The sequence below is a fragment of the Canis lupus genome, chromosome 14 (genome assembly GCF_003254725.2).
Source record: "Canis lupus dingo isolate Sandy chromosome 14, ASM325472v2, whole genome shotgun sequence".
NCBI lineage: Eukaryota > Metazoa > Chordata > Mammalia > Carnivora > Canidae > Canis > Canis lupus.
Genome location: NC_064256.1, coordinates 41,355,900 through 41,377,054, shown reverse-complemented (window position 1 = coordinate 41,377,054; position 21,155 = coordinate 41,355,900). Strand labels below are relative to the sequence as shown.

The window sequence follows — 21,155 nt, the reverse complement described above, 5'->3', positions numbered from 1 at the left end:
AGAAGACACTGCCAAATCGCCCAGGTGCCTGTCGAATTAGAGACGAACCCCGAGACTACATAGAGGCAACAGCCATAAATGACACAACAGAAAAAATGATAGCTGCTTGTTTGAGAAAATATGCATAGAATATGCCAAAAAGACTCCTACACTGGATGTTTTTCTGAATGAATTTCTTGTAAGTTCTGTCACTTGAAAATAATGTAATACTAGGAATCTCTATGCTATGAGAATGTCATTCCAAATGCACCTACCCTACTGCCTTTGCCATTGGCTGGTAGAAATACACAACTCTTCAACTCTCTCAAACACATTGCATAATTATAACATCTTATTACAAACCTTCCATGTTTGTTTTATCTTTGCCCAAGCACAGCTTTTACTTAATAGATTTCAGAATATTTCTCTCCCTCTCTCAAAGGAAAAAAAAAAAAAAACCCAGCTAGATGCAATAACTAGTGCAATCAGAATCACTAAAAAAATAATAACTCATAGCTATTTGCAGTCACCCAAACCCTGCAATGACTCTCCACTGCATTTAGACTGAAATTAAACCCCCTAACCTGGCTCAGCACACCTCACCTCCAATGTTATCTCACAGCATTTGCCCCCCTCCTTCACTACACTTGTGGTACCCGGGTCTTTTTCCTTTTTCTCAACCACGGCAAGCTTATTCTCACAGCACTAGGTTTCACCTATACCTGGAATGTTCTTCCCCTTGATCTCCAAATGATTGAACCATCTTTGTTTTTAAGTGTAGGTTAAAAGTAAGCAAGTGAACAGATGAGACATCAATACCATAAAATGACTAAATTAACATATTTTTAATTTGGTACTCTTCTTAGGAGAAACTGTCTTGGGTTTACCACCAATATTTGTAAAGTGCCTTCTAAATGCTTTCCTGAAAAACAGAGAGGTTATAAATATCCAAGCATGAGCCAGGGCCAAAAGTAAAACAATGAACCAGGATTCCTTATTGGTTACAACTCAAAATCTAGAAAGCTCTAACACCAACTTCCCTGGTCTTCACCAACTATGGTGTCTTAGGGGAATAGTAGTGTTTATTTCCTTTATATCTTTCATTTCAAATAGTGTCCATTATTAATGCCAGAGATACAGCATTAACCCAAAGTATCATTTACAAGTATTGTGTAGCAGGCAGTCTCTGAGATGTCCCCCAGTGATCCCAGTCTTCTAATATATACATGTGTGTAATCTCCTCTCCTGAGTAAAGGCTGGGCTTAGTGATTTGCTTCTAATGAACACAATGTGGCAAATATGATGGGATGTCATTTCTGAGATTAGATTAGAAAAAAATACTGTGATTTCCATTTCTCACTTTCTACCTCTTGGAAGCCTTGCTTACTCTTAGCCTGCAAACAGCCATATAAACAAGCTTGGGTGTGCATCTTGTGAGGCCTACAATAGCCATGTGAGTTTAGAAGTAGATCCTCCCATAGATGAGGCTAAAGAGGCCTACAGCTCTGGCCTACATCTTGATTCCAGCCTTGAGAGACCCTGAGCCAGGGGACTCAGGTAAGCCATAATCAGATTCCTGATCCACAGCAACTCTGAGTCAATAAATATATGTTGGAGAGGGGCGCCTGGGTTGCTCAGTCATTTAAGCATCCAACTCTTGATTTCAGCTCAGGTCATGATATCAGGGTTGTGAGATCAAGCCCCACATCAGGCTCTGTGCTGGGCATGGAGCCTGCTTAAGATTCTCTCTCTTCTTCTCTCTCTGCCCCTCTACCTTCACCCCAACTCACATATGCACTCTCTCTCAAAAAAAAAAAAAAAAAAAAAAGGTAAAACAAATTCTTTAAAATAAATATATGGGAGGGAGGAGGCTAATTTGTTATACAGCAATAGGTAACTAACACACTGTTTATAACCCAAATTACATTCCTCACATTTCCTCTTTCTGTTAGGTCTATGTGAAAGAAAATTTTAGCTCTCTAAATTATAAGAATAAAATCTTAGGTTGTATAGGGATGGAGGATATTCAAAACTAGAAATAATGAATCAGGATTTATTCCCAAAGGAAACAATAACTATATTTGGTACATCAATCATAATAGCCACTTAAAATTTACATACCATTTTTCAATATGATTGGCATTTTTACATAAATGGTCATTTACTCCTCTTGCAAAGGCTATGAAGTAGGTATTAGCACAATCTCCATCCTACAGATGAGGAGACTGAGACTCAGCAGATCTTCTGACCTCCAGGAAGGCAAATACCTCTCTCTTGTTCACCATCCTTCCCCATGGAATGAGACATGTCTCATTCCATGTCTAGCACTGTAAATGCTTAACACATATTTGCTGAGTGGATGCCTCATACCACAACATTATCTATAAAGTTGGTGACTTTGTTTCATGTCCCCAACTGACAAACACATCAACTGGTCAATCTCTATACGGACCAGTGTAAAACACATACATGTATTCATGAAACCAGTGTATGTGTTTCTCAAACAACACAGATACCTCTGAAAGCTTACTCCAGCTTTAAACACAATAAAAAGATCATTCTCTAATTTAATCCTGTTTTTCATACAGTTTTATGCTGCTGAAGACAGAGACCTAAAGCTCTTTTACAAGCTAACAACCCTTTTAAATCTAATCTCTTCCCTCACATATCATTTCCTAAACTCTCCCCAATGAAGCTGGAGACAACGGACCTTTCTAAGAGTCACCAAAGGAAGTCCTCATCCAGCTCAGATTCCCTTATCCCCACCACACTCCCACCCCTCCCCTGCCATCCTAGCCTCTTTCCCCAATAAGCATGGCAATAAACATGGTAAGGAGGAAGTAATAAGTCTTGCCAAAGGTCACTATAAAATAACCTCAAGCAATGTTAGATAGAAGTGTCCATAGAAATGCAACAAAGCTGCTGACAAGGAAACAGGAGGTAGGGGGATTTTGATTAGGAAGTTTATATAAGCCTTAAATTCCTCTTCTTTTCAAAGTATCATAGTCCAGTGATCATTTACTCTAACCACAGCCCACTCCCTCCTATTACCTAATAAGAAAGTGTTCACAAAAAAAAAAAAAAAAAAACACATGGAGCCATTAAGTAATCAATTAGTCTATGTTTTAAGAAGATAGGAAAATCATTAGGTATGATTACTCATGAAATCATATGCTTATAAATAGAAGAACTGCAATATATCATGAGTAAAGTAATAAATTAATAACAGACATCCATTCATTCAGCAAATACTGAAGAACTGTCTGCTATGTGCCAGCACTAGATGTTGGAAAAATGGTGATAAACTCGCATGATCAGAATTCAGATTCTAGTGGGACATATAGATTTCAAATTTAAAAAAATTAAAAATCACTTAAAGAAATATAAATCTAAAAATTGATAAATGCTAAGAGGGAAAAGTTCAGGGTAGCAGGAGTATTCAACAGGGAAACCTAATTTAGATTAGGAAAGCGGAAAAAAAAAAAAAAAAAAGATTAGGAAAGCGGCCATCATCTCAGCAGGAATGGTTGAGGCAAAAGGACAGTATATGCAAAGGCCCCATAATTGAGAAGGGCTTGGTGCTTTCAAAGACCTAAAACTCCAGTATGGTTAGGACCCCCTGCATGAGGGGCTGTGTTGAGAAATGAGGCTGTCCTATCTGATGCCAAGACTGTGATCCTGACTCTATATCTGTTGCCCAAACTCCTTCCCTGAACACCAGACTCAGCATCCCCCATTCACCGGATATCTCACACATAACATATCTACAGCTGAGTTCCATATCTCACCCACCAAACCTGTTGCACAGGCTATCTTCCCCACATCACCTAGCAGATATAATTCCAACCTTCCAGTGTCTCAGGTCAAGAATGTTAACATCCTCCCTGATATCTCGCCAACCCCAACACCCAACTTGTCAATAAGACCTTTCAGCTTTACCTTCGAAATAAGCCTTCTCACCACCTCTCCCATGATCACCCAGTCCAAGCTGCCACAGTCTCTTGCCTTCTAACACACCTTTCTGCTGTCACCCTAGCCTGTACAAATCCACTCTTCAATCACAAAGAAGGTCTTTAGAAATAATGGATGCTCTTCTCAAAACTCCCCAGCAGCTTCCTCTGTGGCTAAGATTAATATTCAACATTCACAGTATGGTCTGCAAGCCCACCCATCACTTCCTACTCCTTCCTCACCATCTTCATGTCTGCATCCTTGCAGCCCCTCGAACATACCAGGCCCTTTGCACCAAGAGATCCTTTGTCTGTAAACTTGTTCTCCACACCCCTGCAGGAAGGGCACCTCCCTCCAGTCTCTCTACTTACCTGTCACCTTCTCAGAAAGACCTTCCCTAACTCTCCAGCTGAAGGAGGAAAGAGCATACAGTATCTACTTACCCAGTCTCATCTTTCTTTTTATCACTTACTGCTATATGATGATGCATTATGTATTTACCTATTTGTATAGAGATTTTGCTGTTGGTTCACTGACAAATCCTTAGAACCGGGAAGAGATCTAGCTAAAGAGAGCAAAGGCATACCTTTGATGATGCACTTTGTTGGGCTACCACCTGGCCATCTCCAGAAGTCCTTTTGTTTTTTGTTTTTTTTTAAGATTTATTTATTTATTTATTTATTTATTTATTTATTTATTTATTCATGATAGACAGAGAGAGAGAGAGAGAGAGAGAGAGGCAGAGATACAGGAGGAGGGAGAAGCAGGCTCCATGCCGGGAGCCCGACATGGGACTCGATCCCGGGACTCCAGGATCGCGTCCTGGGCCAAAGGCAGGCGCCAAACCGCTGCGCCACTCAGGGATCCCTCCAGAAGTCCTTTTGTAATAAAATTACAAACTCTCAATAAAGGTAGGTTACTATCTTACCTTTCTTACCTTTTCTTGATTCAAGGATCAAGAAAAAAAGAAAGAATCCAGCTGAGATGAGGGGCAAGAAAGGCAGGGTTTGTAAAAGACAGATCAGTGTCTGGAGGAGGATGGCAATCCTGAGCTCCTATGACAGGCACTGTGGTGGAACAGAATGTGTGAAAGGAAGAGGGGCAGAAATAAAAGGAATAAAAGTCTGAGGGTGCCCAAGACAAACCTGAGCTCTGTCACATTTTTGCCTAAGCTCAACCCTTTAAAGGAAGATTTTTTTCAGCCAGCGTAAAAGGAAGGAGATTAAGGTTTTCGGAGTATATATTTCTCTTGCCAAAAGACTGGTCATGTGTTTTTTTATAATCATAAAAAAGAATCCACAACAAAATTCAATGTCAAACAATAGGGGATGGTTAAGAAATTATGGTATAGCAACTCCATGGAATATCATGCATAATCATAGTTTTGAAAACTATGTAGCAACATGAAAAAATGCCTGTGGCATAGTTTTAAGTGAAGGAAGCAGCCTTTAAAAATGTGTCTACGTTCTGATTAAAACTATTTAAAACTTATTATCTGGACCAGGTATGGTAAAGAATGTAAAAATGAAAAATCAATGACTCCTTGAGGTTGTGAAATTCTCTGTGATTTCCTCATCTCACTCCATTTTTGAAGTTCTGAAATATTATTACAATTGTTTTTTATACTTTAGGGACGTCCATCAATATACCTGAAGAATTTCCCTGGGCTAGTCTTTCCAGGAGCCCTCAACAGACATCAAACATCTCCCTCTGGTAATAGAAAATTCATGACAAAGAACAACATCTGAGTATCCCTATCATCAATTCACTCAAGATTATCTACTCTATATAAGGAACTATATGCTAAGGTCTATGAGGGAAATCAACACCAAGCAAGAGTCAATTCTTGCTGTTATGGAGCTTATAAACCAAGAGAAGGAATTTATGACAATATAAAAAGAACTATAATTGAAGATATTTTCTAATCATAAGAAAAATATTAAGAAAATCCTAAGAAATTAATTCTGCCTTTAGTTTTTATTTGGGGAGATCAGGAGATGAGTGTTTGCACAGGCACAAGGTGAAGTGGTGGGAGGAAGGAGTGTGCTGGCCATAGACAGATGTTCCAGGGAAGAGGAGAGCCTCAACATGGCAGAGAGGCACTCAACAAAAACAAGAGTTTATTATGGATCTTGTTGAATATGGGCTATACATACAAGGATGCTGGCTGGGGTTGGACTAAGGGGGCTTAAAACAGATGTTGATGAAGGCTCTTGAGCAGTGAAATGAGACATTCAGAGCCATAGAGTAGAAGGATTTATTTCGTAGCCACAATGGAAAGTCTGAGCTCAAGGACCAGCCAAAACAGTTGTAAATCCCAATTCTTCCATTTAGTGGTCACATTTCCTTTGTCCCATTAACTGGTTTGTCCCCTGCCTACCCTGTGAGTCTCACTTTCCTTATCTATAAAATGGGCTAAGTCCAGCTCCTGGGTAGGTTTGTTTTAAAGGCTGACATAGTACATCAAGAGGGTAAGCTCAAAAAAGACACATTAAATAATTCTGTTCCCCTTAATTCTCGGTTCACAGAAAGAAGTAGTTGAGAAGGAGACAGGGCAGAAGGACAAAAATCACAGGATTTTGCTCTGCAGGGTCTAGAAGACATGGCAATGACCTGTTCATCTTGACCAAGGGGAAAGGCAAGGTCAGCAACTGAACGTCCAAGCTGTGGACCCAAAGGATGATGGTGGCCCTTCCTGAAATGGGTGTGTCAGAAGGAGAAATGGTATGAAGATTAGTTCCTGTTGGAACAATTTAAAAATTAAGGAACAGCAGCAGTCCATCTAGGAGGAAATGGCCAGAGTGAACTCAGAAATTAGGGCTCCTGGCCCAGGAGAGGTATAATCTGGAGACACATTGCATATGCCCTAAGATTTTTAGTAGTTGACCATTCCTATTTCCAAGATCTGTAATGCTCCTATCAACCTTTCTCCGCTGCTCATCTTAATACATTCATCCGAAATATGTAGAGAAGTTATTGGATCAAAATATTCTATTTGGCATATAACCTGACTAAACTTGGCATCCTGTATTTTTCTTCATGATCTGTTATCTTTTTATCTTCATGATTCTGTTATCTGTTATCTTTTGAATTATATAGTTTATGAAGTTTAGATAACTTTCTTGACATATAATTCACATACAATTCATCCACTTAAGTGTACAATTCAATGTCCTAAGAATATTCACAGATTTATGCAAATAACAACACAATCAATTTTGGAACATTTTATCACCTCAAGAAGAAACCACACATGCCTTTGTGGTCACCCCCAGGTCCCCAGCCCCACTCTCAGCCCTAGCAACCACCAATCCTTCTTCTCTCTCCATGAATTTGCCTACTCTGGACCTTTCACATAAATGGAATCATAGGATATTCAGTCCTTGGTGTCTGACACTTTTTCTCAGCATGTTTTAATGGTTCATGCATGTTGTGGTATGTGTCAGTACTTCATTTCTTTTTACGACCAAATAATATTCCAATATATGGATAAACCACCTTTCGTTTATTCATGCATCAGTTGATGGACTTTGGGTTATTTCCACATTTTGGCTATTATGAGTAACACTGCTATGAACATTCGTGTACAAGTTTTTGTGTGGACATATATTTTAATTTCTCTTAGCTGTATACTTAGAAATGGAATTGCTGGGTCATAAGGTTTTTGTTTAATTTTTTAAGTAACTGCCAAACTGTCTTCTAAAGTGGCTGTGCCATTAGACAATCCCACCAGCAATGTATGCAGGTTCCAATTTGTCCACATCCTCATCGAAACTTGTTATTGTCCGTCTTCTTTATTATAGTCATCCTACAGAGTACAAAGTGGTAACTCCCTATGGTTTTTCTCTTTTTTTTTTAAGATTTTTTATTTATTTTTTCATGAGAGACACAGAGAGAGAGAGAGAGAGAGAGAGAAGCACAGGCAGAGGGAGAGGGAGAGGGAGAGGGAGAGGGAGAGGGAGCCTGATGTGGGACCCGATCCGGATCCCGAGTCTCCAGGATCACACCCTGGACTGAAGGCAGCGCTAAACTGCTGAGCCACCCGGGCTGCCCCTCCCTATGGTTTTGATTTGCATTTCTCTGGTAACTAGTGACACTGAACATCTTTTCATGTGCTTGTTGGTCATCTGCATATCTTCTTTGTAGAACTGTTTATTCAGATCCTTTGCCCATTTTTAATTGGATTATTTGTTATTTATTAGGATATGTTTTTAAACACAGAATTTTGTCTTCTGTGCTTTCATTGTATAAAACAGAGATAGCACACAGGCATATATTATTCATCTACAACTAGAAGAGCTGAATTTTTCCCCCTGCATTGAAACGTCTATGTTCAATTGTGAGTGTGTGTGTGTGTGTGTGTTGTGTATGGGAACTGGTGGCTATTGTCCTTGGAGTAAATACTACCACATCAAAACAATGATTGTTAAGCCTGGCAGGGTGACAAATTAATTGTATTTATTCTTTGTTCTCAAGGTTAAACGTTGGTATTGCCCTTTTAGCATTGCTCTTTCACAAACTTTGAAGACAAATTCAAGGCCAAATCAAGGACAAGGTCCATATTAGTAAATTCATTTATCAGTACTATATATAAATATATATATAACTACTTATACATATCATTTTTTTTAAAGTGTAGCCTTGTTTTGCTGGCTTTGTCCACACCTGGTAATGTGTGTACCCTCATCTCTGAAGATTTGTTCCAAGGTTTGCTGGGGGTCCATCAGAAGTTTATTTTTAACATGTGCTAAAAAATGTCTGGTTATGAGCCACATCACTCCCTATCTGCCAGCTCCTGTGGGATCCCACTAGTAAGTGCTCTGGGTGCTACCTTCTTGAGAGGCTTACCCACTGCTATGTGTTGAATTGCATCCTCCCAAACCTCCAGTACCCTAAAATGTGACCTTATCAGAGATAAAGTCTTTACAAGTAGTCAAGTTAATATGAAGTCCTGAGGGGTACCTGGATGGCTCAGTTAAGCATTTGCCTTCAACTCAGGTCATGATCCTAGGGTCCTGGGATTGAGTCCAGCATTGGTCTCCCTGCTCAATGGGCAACCTGCTTCTCCCTCTCCATTGTTTGTGCTCTCTCATGTTCTCTCTCTCTCTCTCTCAAATAAATAAATTAAATCTTAAAAAAATAAATAAAATCAGTTCCTTAGAGTGGGTCCTAATCCAATATGACTGGGTGTCCTTATAAAAAGGGGAAATATGCACACAGAGACAGGCACACATAGAAGGAAGATAATGTGAAGAGACACAAAAAGAAAACATCCAACCATAAACCAAACAGAGAGACTTAGAACGATTCCCCCTCATGGCCTTCAAAAAGAATCAACCCTTCTGACATACCTTGACTTTGGAACTCTAGCCTCCAAAACTGTGAGAAAATAAATTTCTGACAGCCATCCAGTCCATGGTTCTTTGTTAACAGCAGCCCGAGGAAACAAACAAACACACAGAGCTGTGCCCTGGACCCCACTGAGTGCCCCAGCTGAGGCTGCTTTGGAGGTGGGTGCCTGTCTCTCAGAGAGGCTACTTTCTAACAGAAATTATCTAAACTGCAATGCCTATAACACAACGACTACACTACAGTTTTTAGTTATAGTTGCTCTCTTGAGTTTCTGTTCACAGTTTTCTGTTCTTGTTCAAGGATTCAGACACATGTCCACGGAGCACTAGACCAGAAACCCTCCATTCCTCTACCACCGCAAAGGACAATCCGGGCTTCAATACTGGGTCAAACTTTTCCTGCCAGGCTCCCTCTCCCCTTAGAATGAGGAAGGCCCTCTTCCTTCCCCTCATATTCCAGTAATCAATCCCCTAGTCATATTGATCTGTTTTTTAAATCTGGCACCACTGTAGCCAATCCACTATCATGTCTTGCCTGGACAAACCACACTAGTTCCCCTGACAGGGCTTTCTGCTTCCAGACTTGCACCCCCACAATATTCTACAGTACTGACCTATCTGGTATCTCTCCTACCAGTAAGCTCTGGGAACAAAGTGACCCTGTTTGGCTTTGGCCATGAGTCCCCAGTACCTGGCACATAATAGGTTCTCATTAAATCCTGATAAAGGAAGGGAGAAAGGGAAAAAGGGAGAGGGAAGAAGGATGGAAGGGAGGAAAGGAGGAAGGGAGGGAAGCATGGGCTTATATTTCCTTACAGGAACTAGAGGTCTATTTTTTTCTCATCTAAGCATATCAGTTGAGCATACCCTTACACTGAGAAAGGCAATCAAGTCAATTCAAACAGACATGTTCCAATAATGCCAAATGGTGTGTTTTTCAAATTAAATAATACAGCTTTCTATACACAGAACCCATCAAGATCCAAGCCAGTCTCCAAGAAAAAAAGGCATTTAGTGCTGTTATCCTCCCTGGATTACTCTATGCATCAGAATCACATTACACACCTGTCATCTCTCTGCACTGACCAGAAATGCACAAGTCCTCTTTAGACTTTTGCTCTTCCAACTAAGATACCTAAGTTGGAATAAGTGGTCTATGCATTCTATGGCTCCATCTGGGGAATGGCTGCATTCAAACCTTATCCCTCTCTTTTTTAAAAATTGTATTAAAATGCACAGTTTATGAAATTAACCACGTAAACCATTTTTAAGTGCATGGTTCAGTAGTGTGAAGTACAGTAACATCGTTGTGCAACCCACCTCCAGAAACCCCTCTTTTTTTAAACAAACATTAAGTAACTAACACTATATAAAGAAATATAAAACTTCCTAAGGAGACCTCCTAAAACATCTGCTAGATGTTAAATAAAGAGGGCGCCTGGGTGGCTTAATCGGTCTGCCTTCCCCTCTAGTCATGGTTCCAGGGTCCTGGGATTGAGCCCTGCATCAGGCTTCCTGCTCAGTAGGGAGCCTGCTTCTCCCTCCCGCTATCCTTCTGCCTCTCCCCCTGCTTGTGTTCTCTCTCTCTCTCTCTTTTAAATAAATAAAATCTTTTTTAAAAAATGTTAAATAGGGATCCCTGGGTGGCGCAGCGGTTTAGCGCCTGCCTTTGGCCCAGGGCGCGATCCTGGGGATCCAGGATCGAATCCCACGTTGGGCTTCCGGTGCATGGAGCCTGCTTCTCCCTCTGCCTGTGTCTCTGCCTCTCTCTCTCTCTGTGTGTGACTATCATAAATAAATAAAAGTTTTTAAAAAAAGTTAAATAAAGAGGGATACCAGGGTGGCTCAGTGGTTGAGCATCGGCCTTCTGCTCAGGTCATGATCTTGGGTTCCAAGCATTAGGCTCCCCATAGGGAGCCTGCTTCTTCCTCTGCCTATGTTTCTGCCTCTCTTTCTCTGTGTCTCTCATGAATAAACAAATAAAATCTTTTAAAAAAAATATTAAAGAAAGAGAAAGCATCCCATTTACAACCTTCCTTTTAAAGATACTATGGGTTTTGTGCCTTGCAGGGGGGAGCACATTTCCTGAAAAGGGTAAAAATGAACTTTGGGTTAAAGGGTTAATCTGTCTATCTTAAAAATGTTCCTTCCAAAGGGCATGCCAAATAATTACATGTAATTTTTTTATCCCTGTTTTTGTGAGTGCTCCTAAGGCACATGAAAAAAAAAAAAAATGTGCATCTTTGCCAGTGCTGCCTCCATCCAATAAGCAGACATCACTGTTTTGTTTTGTTTTGCTTTTTAATGTTTTGAATGATTTGGAGATTAGTATGGGTATTTAACAAAAAGTACAATTTCAAATTACATGCTGCTTCATGGTGCCAAAACACTGTGCACCATCATCTTTGATGACGTCCACCAGCACAGCACTAAGAATGGTGGTTATTAGTCATCTGGCTTTGCAAAGCTGGAAGACGAAATTGTAAACAATGTGTGCTTGAACAGGCCACATTAGTAAAGAAGAGTGTCTTAAATACAGTTTCAATTTTTTTAATCTAACAATATCTTTTAATCAATAATATCTGTATCTAAATCAAAGTGATAAACAGATATTTGCCCAAAAGAAGGGCAGTTTATCCATGAGCATCCTAAAAAAGATGATAATCACATTTGCAAATATATATGCCAGTAACATCCTGGTCCTCACTGGCCAAGGTTTTTATTTATATACAAGCTTAACAACCATAACCACATATATGTGTGGATACTGAAACTGCTTTAACTTTAGTATAATGCTTAGAAAAAGACCCAAAATAACCCATCGCTGGTACTGGTCACAGACTACATTATTAATCATGGCTTGTATCTCATCCATGGAAGACCTAGAGGTGCAGACAGAAACTGCTCATAGTTAAGCCCAACCCTAGTCATTGTTAGAAGAAAACAAAAACCAAATACTCAAAAGCAAATGACTCCAGGCCAAGTGTGAAGACAGTACATTGGTAAAACAAGAGCTAAAATCTTCTACTGAAGATAATTCAGGAGCTCTCTATCTTGCTCAGTGAATGAATACCCAAAACTCTTTACTTTCAATCCCTAAAAGAGTTGAATCACTTACATCTTTAATCTCATTGTCTTTCCACAAAGTCCTCAACAGTCAATCATGAAGTAGCCTTAGAGAAAGTTTCCCTAGATACCACTAAAAACACAGGTTTTTAACAGATGTCTCCATGCAACTTTTAGAATAGATCCCACGTTAAGAGGCTGGTATACCCAGATGTATTTGTTAATCAATCCAGGTACATGTAGCCTGGAGCTGAGTAGCAAGAGTTATTAGCAGAGAAATCATTTAAGTGCAAATAATGCATGCAAAAGCATTAGAAAAAAATGTTATTTGCGAATTCAAAGACAAATGCAATCATATACACAACTGGAAAATCCCCACCTGGAAGCCACCCAGAGTGGTGCTTATCTTTAGGCACTAATAAATGGGAGCCTTTGTCTCACACCCTTCTAGTTAATGAACACGATGCTTTGCCTTGTCAATCCCTCAGTTTCTTCTCATAAATGGAAGTTAAAATTTTCCCAGTGAAGAACATGACAGAAAACACAAATATTATCACCACAAAATACAGAGAAATGTGCCATTCTGCACCTAGAAATGGCTGTAAGTCATGTTTAAAAAGCACATGGCCACATAGACATGAACTTGGAAACAGACCACTATGCAGGGGAGACGGAGAGAGGTTCGGGGTGGGATGACTCACAAATTCGGGAATGCAGAGGCTTTCAGCAGCACGAAGTCACAAGGGATCATCCCTGAGGTCTCTCCTCCCCTCCACAAACAATACTGCTTGTTGACTTGGAAAGAAGATGGTACAGAGTTTGGAACTCATTATTTTTAATTTTTGGTTCTTTGCACCCGTTAGTCAATGCACAACCTGGCACAGTGTTAAAAATGTATTAAAGGAGAACATTCTGGTGTGCACTGAGAAATACTGATTCTTCTAACATTTTAAAGGATGACAAAGAATAAACACTTTAAGTCAAGGAGCTGGAACTACCATTTTGACATGAGCAGAGGGCAAGGGCAAGTCTGGTCTCTGCAATGACACAGAGCTTGTGAAAAGCTTAGAGAGAAACACAAGGGGAGCCAGATGTCTTAAATGCAGTAAGATTTTTCCCTCCAAAAAGAGCTAAAGACAAGTAGTACCGGGGCAAAGAAATAAACTAGCAAAATACCCAAATTGTGACAATCTTCATCTTTTCCAAACTGGAAGGTTTCTAAGAGGCTGCATGTAAACCAAACCATACATAAAGATTTTGGGACAGGGACACCCGGGTGGCTCAGGGGTTGAGCATCTGCCTTTGGCTCAGATCATGATCCCAGGGTCCTGGGATCCCGTCCTGCATCAGGCTCCCTGCATGGAGCCTGCTTCTCCCTCTGCCTATGTCTCTGCCTCTTACTGTCTCTCACGAATAAATAAAATCTTTAAAATAAAAAAAGATTTTGGGAGAAGCAAACCATCTAAAACCATTTAAAATATTTGAAACTCATACAAAGCAGAGTTCATCTGTAGCACATAGAGTTGTCTTCTAGTCATTCAATCTATGCATTTTAATTTTTATTGATTACATTTCCTAAATACATTTTATAGTGTGCAGCATGCTATGACAACCACTTGCTCTTGAACTCTGAATGCTTTCCTGCAATCCCTATCTGTCAACGGATCACAGAATATGGGAGAAGATACCACAGAGGTCAGTTACAATTTCAGTCCTCAAACCTGGCTATATATTAGAAATACTTTTGGAGCTTTTAAAAATACAAAGGCCCAGGCCCCCACCCCAAACCAATCAAATCAGAATTGGAGATGCGGAGTAGGTATCAGTACTTTTTACAAACTCCACAGGTGGTTCTACTGGGCTGCCATGACTAAGAACCATTGAAACAGAGTGTAGATTTGCATTGCTTGACACCACGGTCACTTGATATGTGGCTATAGAGCACTTGAACTGTGACCGGCCTGAACCTGGACGTGAAATAACTGTAAAATACATACCGGATTTCAAAGATTTAGGACCAACAACAACAACAAAAAAAACCACAAGGTATCGCATCAACATTTTTATATTGATTATATGCTGAAATGATACTATTTCAGATATTTAGGGTTAAATAAAATATGGTATTAAAATTAACTGTTTCTTTTTACCTCTTTAATGTGGCTACTAGAATATTCATAATTACAAAGGTGACTTGCATTTATGGTTTCCATTGTTGAACAGCGCTGGTCACAACTAACACTCTTTTTATCACAAACAAAAAAACTGAGGCAGAGAAGCATAATGAGTTGAAGGGATTCCCCCTCTCAGTCTTAGTCTTTTCCTGTTGCCATAAACCACATTGTTTGGCAGAGCTACAGCAGAGCCTGTGATGCCATCAATTGGATTTCAAACCTTTCTCTCTTTTGTCTTGCTAATTACTTCTCCTAAGATTGGATATTAAAACCTATTTCCCTTATGGAAAAATGTCCCCTATCCCGTTACGCACACACTTGTGATTTGTTATTGTAGGGTTACTCATAAAAGCAGAGTAACCAGAATGGATGCTTAAAAATAAATCTAGAAAAATATTAGCATAAGAAAAATGCAGGGAATGGATGAAGAAGACCATTAAGGCTTTTAAGATGTAGATAGTCAAATTCTAGCCTGTGGATGTTTTACCATGTTGTAATTTAATAAATAACCTCAGAAACCCTCAGCATTCTGAGAGTCATCTTCAACACAGCCATCAGTGAGCTTGAGAATTGAGAAGATGGTCTTTCCTCCCAGAAGGCAGTGTTTTTCTGGACAATGCTGTCATTGCAGGAAGGCAAATCGGGCTCTTCCTAACGGCGTGCTACATCACGCCTTGCCACCCTGGTGGAAACGGATTTTATCCTCAAGGCTTTCTACCCTCTGGTGCATGATTAGAACCTGATCATTCAGAAGTCAAACAGCATCATCGCTTACTTAGAGAAGAAGATCTTGTTTTGATAAAGTGAAAGGCTCGTACCAGATCTGGCAAATGGAGATAAAATGTATTTCTTCTTATAATCAGCTAATTCAAACAAAAACAAAGATGTTTTTTGTTGTATGTGGTTTTCCCCCTTGGGAAGCCAGCAGAGAGAGAATTGCATAAAATTGGCTGAAATGTGTTGTAGTTGAGGAATCATGCAACACAGGGGCTCCTCAGTGTAATAAAAGAATAAAAGAGACCTGAATTCTGATATAAAGTGTTCATGCAAAGAGCTGGAAAGGAAACCTATGGGTCAAGCCAAATAACACATACAGTAGATGCATTCAAGATTTCTGTTGAGATTGTCTTGTTCCCCATCCTAAATACAGCATAGCCTAAATGTCATCTTAAATCAAATGTGTGGTGCTGTGGAGCCCCCTATGTTGCATGCATGATTTCTATTAGCTATGATTAGTCAAGTTTTGCCAGTCAAACCTCAAACAGCATACTTCTAGACCCAACTCACTTCTGATACAGTAATAGTCGCCTCCAAACACTTTCGTATATACCAACCTGGAAAGATAATATACTACAGAGACAGATTCTGGGCAAAAGTACATCTGCCAGAGTGAAAATAGCGCTTGTTTGTCTATTTGACAAAAAGAAAGAGGATTTATTTTAATTTTAAATAATTTTACGGATCCCTTCTTCAAAGGTGATTAAGAAAAGAAAGGAAGTAACAAAAGTTACTGCCTTATCCTACAACAGTCTTTTAGAACATCTTTAATCCTGCCTGGTGTTTAGTCTCAAATGAAATCTGGACAGTACTGTTTTACAAGGCATGTCTAATAATAATGGCGAAGAATAAGAAGAATGGTTTTCCAATAAGGAGGTCAATGTGAAAAAAATTAACATTACAGATATGTCAGAATAAACAGAACAGAAATTACAGTTTTTATGGTTAGGGTATTCATTCAAAAGATCTGATAAGAACTGTCTTCGAAAAGTTAGTGATCAAAAGGCTTGAAAAGAGCAAAGCATCCAAAGCCATGGGTTATGTTTCATTCACGACCATTTATGGCAGCCTGGCTCATGGAAAGAGAACCTGACCTGGAGGCAGGGACGTGGCTTTTAGGCTCAGTCTGGCAGTCTTTAGCTCTGGGCCTCAGTGAGCCACAGGATATAACCAGGCCTTGGGTTCTCCCCTGCAAAGTGACAAGGTTGGTCTATCAATGAGAAGACCTCCCCAGCTCTGGCTCTGCATACACTATAGCAAGCCTTTCAACTTGGCCATCTAAATCCCTGGTCCAGAAGGAATTCTTACTCTCCAAGATTAGCTCAAGCCAAACACCAACATGATAGTTTTCAATCTTTGTTAATTTTAGGGTAGAGATTAGAAATGTAAACCTTGAGGAAATAGAAGGAAGCAACTAAAATATGTGTTTTTAAAGTGTTAAATTGATTCTGATCCATCTTTCAGAAAACATAAATGAGCAGCAGAGTGACAGAAAGAAATACAAAAATGCCAATGTAACATCTGAAATGTATCCAAAATGTAAGTTTTAGTTTGAAAGTCCCAGAGTCTCAATATAAGCAACAAAAATTTAACTCTTGTCTCTGGCATACTGTTATCAGTACCTGAAAATTTTTAAAAGCCTTCTCTCTCTTCTTTCTCTCATGTCAAATCCATGATTTGTGATTCCCAACAATGGAATACTAATGGATCCTCAAAATCACTAATTGCTCACTTTTTTTTCCAAATTACAAAATAGAAGAACTTTTTAGTGAAAACATTAAACATGATGGTCATTTTTTAAAGTGTCAGAGTTTCTATTTAAAGCAATGCCACAAAATTGATGGCTTATTTAGTTTACAAATAGCAATACAAAAAGGTTCTTTAAGTCTGCTTAGCATATCTGAAAGTGCTTCTTCCTCACACTTCAATGTTTAAGGCTACTGCTGCCTAGTTTATTACCTTATCTCAGTTGCATAATTTTCTTAAATAGCATTCAGAGAGATAGTACTAGATATACATTTTTAAACACAATTTATAAAAAGTACTGGTAGATTCCCATAATACAGCTGGTAGTCAAACTGGACAAGATAATGAATTGACTGAGATCATTGCTCCATCTTCATCCAAGAAAGCTGTCTCTAAAAAAAGATCTTAAATTGCTGTAGAAATCCAATTTGTAAGAAGCAAAAGAAGCGTATAGATGGGAAACACCAGCCATGATCACATTAATTTTGTGACTAACAGCATTGCTTTGAAGTGAAGAAGAAGGGGAAAAAAATATGACAAACATAATAAGTCCACTCAAATCCCCAATTTTAATCCAACAACGCAATCGGAAGAAAACCAACTATAAACACAAAGTTCACATCTTGAGGGTACAGCAAATATCACCTTCCCACAAAACAATTTTCAGTTTAATAAGAAACAAACTCCAAGGCTGAGGAAATACTATAGGAAAGTGATGCATGGTTGCTAAAAGGCAAATTATGGTAAGAAATCAGGAGACCAGGAACTTGACATCGGTACCAACAGCCATGAAAACCCACGATTGATTGGTTTTGAATCCACAGGTGTGGGAAACTGACAATTAATTGTATGAAAACCTTTGACCTACTATAATTGAAAAGCTATACAGGAAAAGTCTCTCTGGCAAACTACCATTCAATTAAACTTCTATTCAAATAAAAGCTGCAATGTCACAGAGATGGGTCCATGTTTTTGTGGGAATGTTCTAATAAACTATCTACTCATGCAGAATCTATATAAGGTCACAACTGACTTCTTGACAGTTTATGGATATCAGCAATTTACATTCAAAAACAGCTTAAAGATATTATCAATAGAGCAAATATGTTTTACCCCCAGTAAGGTTGAAAAATACAAATCGTTATGCATCAGTCAGGATTTTAAAATAACAGATCTGTATAAAATGATGCAAAGGAAAATGAGGACATTTATAGGAAGGCACCAGTGAGTTCTATTATTATTTTCTTTTTAAGTATTAAAACTAAAATAATAGCTGATATTCAATCAACAGCATCCTACTTCAGGGGAATACACATCTAAGTTTGGGTGTGGAGAATGTTTTTTTGTTGTTGTTTTATTTTCATTTTTAGTTTTCTTTTTTAAAAACGCCTTCCTTATTAAAACTTAAGTACTTATTAAAGTGATTCATGAAGGCCTGTGGAAAAAGGAATTCTTACCTGACACATTACTTAACATGCTTCATAGCTACCCTCCTGCAGTTCACATGCCCGTGAACATTATTTTACCCAGAAAATAATGGTCTTATTCACACACACACACACACACACACACACACACCCCTTCCACACAAAATGCCACCAAGTCCCAGGAAACCGACAAAGGCAACATTAAAATTCGGTGTGAAATAAGAATTCCATTTCTGAATTCCATCTATGAAAATATAAGATCGGCCTCATTTAACCAAATGCAAAGTTCCTTTCTGCTTCATAAGCATAAGAAACATCATCTTACCATTATCTGTAGAATAGAATCAGCAACGTGTTGCTTCCTGCAGTCACCAAATCAGGTTTTTTCTTCCTTTCTTTCTAGTAACTTCTTTTTCACCAGCAAGATTAGGAAGAAAATAAATCTTTGAGTATTTGCCTCAGAATCTCAGACCACAAGATTGTGAAACTAGCTTTTAGTTTAAAAAAAAAAAAAAAAGGAACAGGTCTGGTATTTTACAATCACTTCTGCAACCCAGAGGTACCTCCTGGACTCCCGTACCTCCTTTCCTCCTTCGTTCGCTAAGTTTCTCTTAGTAATGAGACTAATTTTTCCAGTAGCCTTGAACTCCCCAGATTTAACTGACATGGAAAATGTGACTAAAAACTTGTAGAACTGTCTAGCCTCCAACCCTACACAGAATCAACTTTGTTGGAAGTGTGGAAGAACACCTCGCAAGCAGCTACTTGCTCCTTGAGACTCCTGCACTACAACGGCACAGGACACCAAATAACAGTGCGCCATCTAGCTAGCAAGTTGCACTCGCCATTCTAGAAGGGGGGACACCTTCAAACCCTGGGAGTTAAGAACTTGTCAGGGTTCAGCTGCTCTGAAGGTCCAATTGTTTACTTAAATAAAAAAAAAATATCGCTACTGAGATAATCCACATCGAGTGGATATGGGAAAATTTAGGTTATAATGGCACTACAAACTTTTACATCTAACTTTGATTTACAAGATAAAAGCAAGTTTTAAATTAAAAGGGCTTTCTGTTAATAGAGCTTATTATTCTGAAGACGGGGAATGATTTTCTTCGAAAGTTGTCCCTGGGTGCATGCCTATTATCTTTGCTTTTCCCCTTCCACTAATGAGCATTTATCTAAAGAGCCTGTTAATCCTCTGATGTGTGCTTCTGGTCAGAGGTAACAGTTTGAATAAAACCACTAATCACTGATCACTAAATCACTGATCATTAATCACACTCTCCAGTGCTGGTGACCCGGGCCATTTTTCCCTTAGGTCTCTGCATCACAAACAAGAAGTTTAACATTTTAGATGCACAAGCATTCTGTAGGGGTTATACTATTTCATCTCTAGATGTGAATAAATAATAAATACCGCTGCAAACTTAGGGAAGGATGTCAATTAGACCCCAGACGGAAGTTTCACAAATGCCTACTCTACAGCATGGCTGTTTCACTTGGAAGAAAGTAGATCTGATTATAACAAAACATGTGTTCTCCACGAAATTCCCACATACTCAGAATATAAATGTTCCTTAATTTAGCTTCCGTCAACTTCAAATCAGAGGGCACCCAAACCCTCTGCCCCACTCGATCCAAAACTGTCAGTAGCTTTTTTTTTATTCGATTTCTGCTGCACACACACACCCTCCCCCACTCAGAGTTCTTTTTTACTTTTATCCCTTAAACACGTCACACACAGTGTTTTTACTTCAACTGCCAGATTCGAAGATTCTGACTCAGTTCTATGACTAAAGTATTCAACTTCCTCTTTAAATATAGAATCTTAAGGCTAAGAGAAAGAAATACATTCGCCAATTTATTGGAAGGTGCTTTGGGTTCAACGACTCATGTCCCCTCGCTTTTGCAAATGCAACGCTGAATCTTGATTCTTTCAGCTAAACAGGATACAGTCAGCATCCTCACTTCTTGGTCTCCCCTCCGCCCCCCCTTCCGCTAACCGGTTAGGAGGAAGGCGCTAGGTAAAAGTAAGTACTTTGTTTGCAGTGGGTGTGTTGCTTTCCTAAGTCACCACGGGGACACAGTGTCATCATAACGACTCTAAACGCTTCCTGAGATGCCTTTCCTATCAGGACCGAGCATTTTCGCCCTGCAGAAGAGGGATCGCTGGTGCCTTTCTTAAATAATAGAAAAGGGCAGATTGTGTGTGCGTCTATCAGGTACCGTGCTCCCCTCGGACCCCAGAAGCTCTTACCCACACTCCAGGGACAGTGATCGCCCCAGGGAAAGCAGTAAAAGGCGGAGGCGGGGCCAGAGTGACAACGGTGCGGGCGGGAGAGGGGGTCGAGAAGGAGGGGGTGCCAGGAGGAGAGGGCAATAAAGATGCCCAGGGAACCAGGGAACGGGCTGTTGTGGGAGTATGTTGGGGGTGGGATGGGAAGCAGAGTTGCTTTGTCAGCATTTCTAAACCCCCGAACTCTTGAGTATCTGAAGCTGTTAATCAAACACTTACTGGCCTGCAGAATGACGTAATGGACCTGTATCCAGCCTTTATTCCTTGACACATGTCAGAGAGGGAGGGAAAAATAAAAATCAAACACACCCGGAGGACTCTGTGACAACGCCATACACAAGCAACCCGCTCCAGTTTCTGGCCTCGAACAAGCATCAAGTGGGGGGTG

At 39.6% G+C, this 21,155-nt stretch overlaps 1 protein-coding gene across 6 annotated transcripts in view; it reads right to left on the bottom strand.

Annotated features, from left to right (window-relative positions):
- CREB5 (cAMP responsive element binding protein 5) overlaps positions 1-21,155 on the bottom strand; it is a 494,465-nt gene that overhangs the window by 383,766 nt on the left and 89,544 nt on the right. The window contains exon 2 of one of the 6 annotated variants that reach the window (XM_025464479.3): positions 18,797-18,880. The exons of 4 other annotated variants lie outside the window; for them this stretch is intronic. In XM_025464479.3, coding sequence (XP_025320264.1) covers positions 18,797-18,799 — 3 coding nt within the window. In that variant the 5' untranslated portion in view covers positions 18,800-18,880. Of the gene's footprint in view, positions 1-18,796; positions 20,133-21,155 lie in introns of those variants that run through there. One more of the 6 variants, XM_049093754.1, reaches the window with a different exon arrangement.